The 7,247-nt window shown below is 39.6% G+C and overlaps 1 protein-coding gene across 2 annotated transcripts in view; it reads left to right on the forward strand.

Annotated features, from left to right (window-relative positions):
• The window catches only part of MAEA (macrophage erythroblast attacher), a 145,559-nt gene extending 139,588 nt beyond the window's left edge, over nt 1-5,971 (forward strand). For both annotated transcript variants that reach the window (XM_027836475.1, XM_027836476.1), the window contains 2 exons: nt 4,251-4,446; nt 4,836-5,971. In XM_027836475.1, the coding sequence (XP_027692276.1) occupies nt 4,251-4,446; nt 4,836-4,931 (292 nt within the window). In that variant the 3' untranslated portion in view covers nt 4,932-5,971. The remainder of the gene's footprint in view (nt 1-4,250; nt 4,447-4,835) is intronic.
• Nucleotides 5,972-7,247: the final 1,276 nt, after the last annotated feature.

A 7,247-nucleotide genomic window follows, 5' to 3' on the forward strand; every position in this document is an offset into this window, starting at 1 on the left:
ACTGCGCTTCCGTACATATCTCCAGTACCACTGGGTGGACCCTTAGTCTTGATTCTTTAGTGTTTGGAGTATTTCCTGATTTTCAGACATATAAATATGCCTGAAAATATACCACAAGAATATTGGGGAATGGGGAATTTTAACAAACAGAATAATCTCCAAATCACTGGTTTATGTGTGGTCAGAACACCAGCTAGGTTAGATAAAAGGTTAATTAAGTAAACACCAAATTATACGGATAAAGGTGAAAAGAACACTGCAGCTGTAACAACTTCAGCATGAACTATTCAGGCAAGCTGTTGGTGTTGAAAAATAGGAAATGGATAAAGATAAGGACACTTCTTTAAAAAAAAATTAATTGATCTAAAGCATTTGCCACAGCAGGAAAACCAGAAGTGGCCAGGCAAGAACTTGTCAGATAATAGCAACCACAGTTTTAACATGCAAACTCATTTTGAAAACAGTGCAGAGGAAAATGATGGAAAATTACACACGAAACGCAATGTAGGGGGAAAGCTGGTCATGAAACACAAACTAAGCTAAATCATTCCAACAGCATTTAAAGATAAAACAAGAAATAGTACAGTAGACAAAAAAAATGTAAAATTGGCCAGTGTGCACAATCAACATGTTCTCATTGCCAGTGACATTGCAACCACCACATTTGGAACCATAACATTTTAACAACTAATACTCTCTATTTTTTTTCTTTTTTTAAATTTTCTTTTACTTATTCTTTTGTTACATTTTGAGTTCCGAGTTGTCTCCCTCCCTCCCAACCCCACATTAGAGAAGTCCGTGATATAGATACGTATGTGGCACCATATAATACATATTTCCAAGTATCAGTTCTTTCTCTGGCGGTGGATAGCATCTACCTTTGCAGGTCCTTTTTAGTTGATCTGAATATTTATATTACTCAATAGCCTAGTCATTCACATTTACTCTTCAAACAATATTGCCATTACTATATACAGTGTTCTCTTGTTTCTGCTCATTGTACTCATTATTTCATGCATGTCTTTGCATGTTTTCTAAAGTCAGCAAACTCATCATTTCTTACAGCACAGTAGTATTCCATCACAGTCTTTACCACAACTTATCCATCCATTCCCCTCAATTTCCAGTTCTTTGCCACTGCAAAGAGAGCCGCTGTAAATATTTTAGAACATATAGGTTCTTCTCCTTTTTCTCTGATAACTTTGGGAAGCAAACCTAAGAGTGCTATTGCTGGGTCAAAGAGTATACACAGTTTTATAACTCTTTGGACATAATTCCAAATTGCTCTCCCAAATGGTTGGATCATTTCACAGTTCCATCAGCAGTGTTATAATGTCCCAGTTTTTCCACGTCCCCACCAACATTTGTCATTTTCCCTTTCTGTCATTTTAGCTAATCTGATAGGTTTGATATGGTATTCAAAGTTATTTTAATTTGCATTTTTCTAATCAATAATGATTTAGACCATTTTTTAATTTGAGTTCTTCTTCCAAAAACTTTTGTTCATATCCTTTGACCATTTATCAACAAGAGAATGACTTAAATTCTTACAAATTTGACTCAGTTTACTGTATAGTTGAGACATAAGGCCTTTATCTGAGAAACTCTATAAAAAAATTTTTTTCCCAATTTTCTGCTTTCCTTTTAATCTTATCTCCATTGGGTTTTTTTGTACAGAAACTTTTTAATTACATGTAATCAGTTATCCAGTTTACATCCTACAGTGCTCTGTATCTCTTGTTTATTCATAAATTCTTCTCCTATCCATAATGCACTACAATTGGAAGTGAAAATGGCCTTTTTAAAGATGAAGTGAGAAATAGAGAACAGATGATGAAATGTACCTTACATTTAGCAGAGATGAAGGAATCCTAAAGGCAAAAGGTTTCATATGTTAAGAGGCAGCTGGTGGCAGAGTGGAGAGACTACCAGGCTTGGAGTCAGTAAAACCTGAATTCAGATCCTGCCTCAGACACTCACTAGTGGTAAGTCAGTGAACCTCTGTCTGCCTCAGTTTCCTCAAATATAAGTAGGGATAATAATAGCACCTACGTCACAGGGATTGTGTGTGAGGATAAAATGAGATAATGTTTTAAAGCACTTTAAAGTGCTACATAAATACTAGCTACTATTGTTATTACTATATAAATTAATAATGATTAGTGCCCATTTTCTATAACTCGGTTTACCAAGAACCTTCTTCACAGTCACTGTGTGAGATATAGTGATAATGTTTCTGTCCTCATTTTAAAGACAAGGAAACAGACACAGAGAGGTTATGATTTGCCCATAGTCCTCAGAGTATAAGTGTCAGGCCAGGTCTTCTGACTGCAAAGCCAATTCTTTAAGACTTTAAGCATTCACTCAGATAATACAGGCCAAAATAGATTTTCCTAAAATAGCCAGGTAAATTGAAACAAAATTCCTTTCATTTTAATTATCCATGTAATTTACTCTTGCTATCTTCCATTTTTGTTTGTAGATCACACCCAAGTCATAAACTCATAAGACTCACACTTCTGAAGGGTATGACCATGGGCAGGGCCTTTATCAACCCATCTGAGGCTCAGCTTCTCTCATATATAAAAGAGGCAGCATAGTGCAGTCAGAATACATGGGTTCTAATTCTGCTTCTGACCTGTTCTCTCTGTAACCTTGGGCAAGTGAGTTAACTTGCTGGGCCTCGTAAAGTGGGGGAGTTTGGCCAGATGACCTCTGAAGACCCTTCTAGCTCTGAATCATAATGTAGGACCTGTGATAATATTACTTGTACTGCCTGCTGATAATAGCATCTATCTCCCAGAGCTATTATGCAGTTTTATAAAGGACTTGTTAAATTGTTTTACAGTGTGATATAATTGATGATCTTCAAGAATTTCTTTGACCCAAATACTCATTGTCCTGCAGCCATCCTGGTTATGAGACTTTTCAAGCTCAGTTAACTTGATTCTTACATGGCATACACAAAATGCATCCCTGGGTCAGTACTCCAAAACTTTCCACCCTGGTGGGACCTGCCTGAGCCTCCACTGGCATGGAAGGCCACTTCCATAACCAGAGATGGTTAATCATCGTCACCTTTAAGTACCTCATGATCTGGCTCTGGGAAATGGCTCTGTCATCCTCATCATCGCACCTGACATTTCTATAGTGCTCTTAGGTTTGTAGAGGGCTTTATGGGCATGCAGTCCTTATAAACAAAAGAGATTACCAATGTCCCCATTTTATAAAGGAGCAGACTGAACCTTAGGTCAAGTTATTTGTCCCAAGTTCACAAAGGTAATCAATGCTGAAGGCAGAATTCAAACCCAGATCCCTAAATCCAGGTCAAGCCCTTTGCAGATCATCACACCGCCAGTCATTTATGTTGCTTTCAGTTGGGTGCAGGGAAGGGGAGGAGGTGGCAAAGGGAAAAGCAGAGTTGTTTTTTCTTCAGGTGCTTTGAATTAATTTTGTTTTACCTGTTCACACCAGTGTCAGTCAGCAGATAAATGTTTATTTAGTGCCTCCAAGAAAGGCAAAAGACCTTCCTTCCTCTCAAGGAGCTCAGTATAATGAGGGAGATGACATGCAAACAACTGTGTACATAACAAGCAATGTACAGGATAAATTGGAGAGAAGGCACTAGAATGAAGGAGGGTTGAGAAAGCTTCCTGTAGAAGGTGGGATTTTAGCAGGGATTTGGAGGAAGCCAGGAGGCAGAGATGCAGAGGGAAAGCACTGCTGCCATGGGGGACAGTTAGTATCAGTGCCTGGATCAGAGTGCTTCAGTGTCTTGTTCACAGAACAGCCAGGAGGCCAGTGTCACTGGATCAGAGAGTGTGTATGTGGAGAGGGAGGAGTGTCTTTTTTGTCTCAATTCCAGTAAAAGTACACTACATTTTCTTGTTAGACCTACTTGACAGGGAATACCAGAAATGTAAAAATTTTAAGTTAATTACTGTTTAGTTGGTTTATATATTGCAATAAATAGTTCATCAAAAAATGTTCCCTTTCCCCAGAGTAAAAGAGTATGAGATTTAGAACCATAAAGGACTTAGAGGTCAGCTGGTACAGTGCCTTCATTGTACAGATGGGGACAGCGGAGTTGCCTAAGGTTTTACAGGTAATAAGTAAAGAACCTGCATTTTAAGCCTAGGCTTCCTAATTCCAAAACTGACCCTCTTTCCTCCGTACCATGTTGTTGCTTTGTTTTTTCTAATAATAGCAATCCTTGTTAAGCCATGACTCCTTGACACATTGTGAAACAGACAGTGTTACAAAGAAGACGGAAGTTCAAAGAACCCAGACTGCCCTGTGTGTAGCAAGTCACTGAACAAGCTGGCCCAGCCTCTTCCCATGGCCCATTGTGCCAACTCCCGGCTAGTCTGCAAGATTTCTGGAGATGTCATGAATGAAAACAATCCACCCATGATGCTACCAAATGGATATGTCTATGGCTACAACGTAAGTTTGTTCTCTGCTCTTTTCCAATGTTCTCTTGCTTCAAACTGTGGAGCATCACTGTGTCTGCAGTAAGAGAGTTTATACAGTTCAGGATTTCTGGTTTCCTTTGTTTTTCCATTAATCTTATTTTTGGAGTTATATCTCAACCAAATTATGAAGAATAATTCTAGACATTCAGTTCCACTGAGGTGAGAGAAGTAAATGGTTTGTGGCAGATTCAGAGGGGAGAGAGAAGAATGTATAAGAGTTCTCATTGAAAGGTTTGTCTTTTCTACAGAACTTTTACAAAACAGGTTCATTTTGATCCTTAATAGCCTGATTTCTGAATTGTGGAGTGCTGTCTTATTTTGATTTGCTTGCATTCATTCAGTCTTAATCTTGTTTTTCAGTCCTTGCTTTCCATTCGTCAAGATGACAAAGTCGTGTGCCCAAGAACCAAAGAAGTTTTCAACTTCTCACAAGCTGAGAAAGTGTACATCATGTAGATCCCCATGGCCCCAGGATGGAGTGCCAGTGCCAGCTGGAATGGGACACAGCGTAGGGGGTGGCCTGCCTCCTTAGGCACGGCCTTGATGGCGAAGAAGCATAATGTGCCATCTTGAGGATCAGACCTGTCGGTGGCAATGTTGTTTCTTGCGACCAAAGATCAATGAGCAACAATAACTACTCTTAGAAAGAGAGGAGTATGACTTAATAAGTTTGTACTTGAAAACAACATTTTGATTGGTAGGATTTTGTAACATAAGTCACAAATTTGATGCTTCTGAAAAGTACTTTAATCTTTCAAAAATAATTTTCTTTTAAGGATGACTTAAACACTGAGGGACCTTCAGACCCACTTAAAAATGTGACTCAATCCTTTTCCCCATTTGTTTTTCCAGTTATTCTCCCTTTTTGCTAATGATCATACATGGAAAAACAAGGGGGTTTCTCCATGAGAGCTTTTTGCGTTCTCTGCTGTGGATCCTGTAGGGAAGCAATAATAGTGCTGAGTTTAAGAGATTGCACTTCCAGGGATGTGATGATCATGAGATGGTGACTTCAGCCTAGAATCAAGCAGAAGTTGTTTGTTCCAAACAGAAGCTTAAAGATGCTGCCAGGATACCAGGAAAACATAGCATGGCAAGCAAACCAAATTGCTTGTTTTTAGAGACTCTTCCAGTTTGCCCTCCTCGTGTGAAAGTCTTTCTAAAGTTCTTAGTTATATGCATAGGGGTTAATATCAAATCATTAGTGCTACTGCCTTATTTCTTGCTTTGAGAATGTATTCACATGAAAATCAGCTAGTGTTGGACAGTTTCTGAAGAGGCCTTGCAGGATGGTGACATAAGTCTAGGGTCTAAATATATTCATTGCAGAAACTAATAGTTCAGCTTCAACAATTACTGATGACTTTTCCAAACCAACCAACCATTGTAGCTTAAACAAAACCGTATTGTAGAGGTTTGTATTTAGCGCTTATTTTTGCATGTTGTTGTTGATTAGCTAATAAAAAAATTGTAAATGTAAAACATGTTAATAAAAATTGTTTTCCATTTCTTACTTATACAAAAGCATTGTATTTCTGACCCCATATAGATTCAGTCCACATGATTCATCTTCCTATGCTATCCCTCCACTACAATCCTCTGCTTTCAACAGCCATTTTTTGACCATTTTTCTTTTGCTCAGAATATTGAGTAAAATGAATGAGTGAATAAAGCGTGCACCTGATATGTGCCAAGTACTGCGCTAAGCATTGAGGATACAAGTAAGGGAGTCCCTACTTTCAAAGAGCTCATGTTTTTCCCATCAATGTTGTCTTCCCCCATTTATCTGCTTCTTATACATGCAGACGTAAGCATGTTCCACAGTTATAATGGGGAGATAACACACATGGGGTGTTTTAGCTGCAAGTCAAATGGAAAAGACCAATGTTTCTTACGGTGCAGTGGCTGATGTTGATGTCTTTTCCTTAACGTCATTATGGAATGTTGTCATACCCAGTGCTCTTGGTTTCGGGGGCCTGGGCTGTCCCCAGCAGGGTCTGAAGGAAGCGGGTGGTTAATATAGTGATGGTGGTTTGACTTGCTTCCTCCTGCCTCATCTTGGTGACTTACCTGCACTGTGCATGGTCATTGGTTGGCAGCTGTTGGGGATGGCTGGCCCCTTCTTCACAAGTTGCTTCCCCTGTTGGAGGCTCTGAGGGCTGGGCTAGAAGCAGCCTTACCAGTCAAGGGGACACTCCTACTGTCACGACTTCTGTGCTTAACCCCCTGTTGCTGGCTGTTGGTCAGCAGTTGTTGCTAGTGGTGATAAGGAAGATGGGCCCCTTCTCCTTGGACTCCATACCTAGCACTCTTTCACCTCCACCAGGCTGCTTCTCAGGAGGAATGGTGTCATGGAAACAAAAGAAGATAATATCAAGGAGGAGAGTAGTGGTCAGCTCTGTGAAGTGCATCATCATGAGAGGAGGAAAGATGACTGAAAAAAAGGGCCATTTAATAAGGAGGTCCTTGGTAACTGAAAGCTATTTCTGAATGGTGAGAGTGGAAGACTTTGTAAAAGATTGATGTGGAGGGAATAACTTTTGTTTCAAGAAGTTAGGTCATGGAAGGTTGGAGATATGTGGAAAACAATTGGGTGGTATGAAAGGGTCAAGAGAAGATTATCCTAGGATTAAGGAAAACTACATGTGCTTGTGGGCCTCCAATCTGGTTGTCCCAACCATGCCCCTTTCTTCTCTGCTCCCTCTGTTCCAACTACCTCCACCAAGGTTTCCTGGTGTTCCTCATAGGTAAAGAAGTACAGTGGTGAGTACC

This window comes from Vombatus ursinus, unplaced genomic scaffold, assembly GCF_900497805.2.
Source record: "Vombatus ursinus unplaced genomic scaffold, bare-nosed wombat genome assembly UNPS02014818.1, whole genome shotgun sequence".
Classification (NCBI taxonomy): Eukaryota; Metazoa; Chordata; class Mammalia; order Diprotodontia; family Vombatidae; genus Vombatus; species Vombatus ursinus.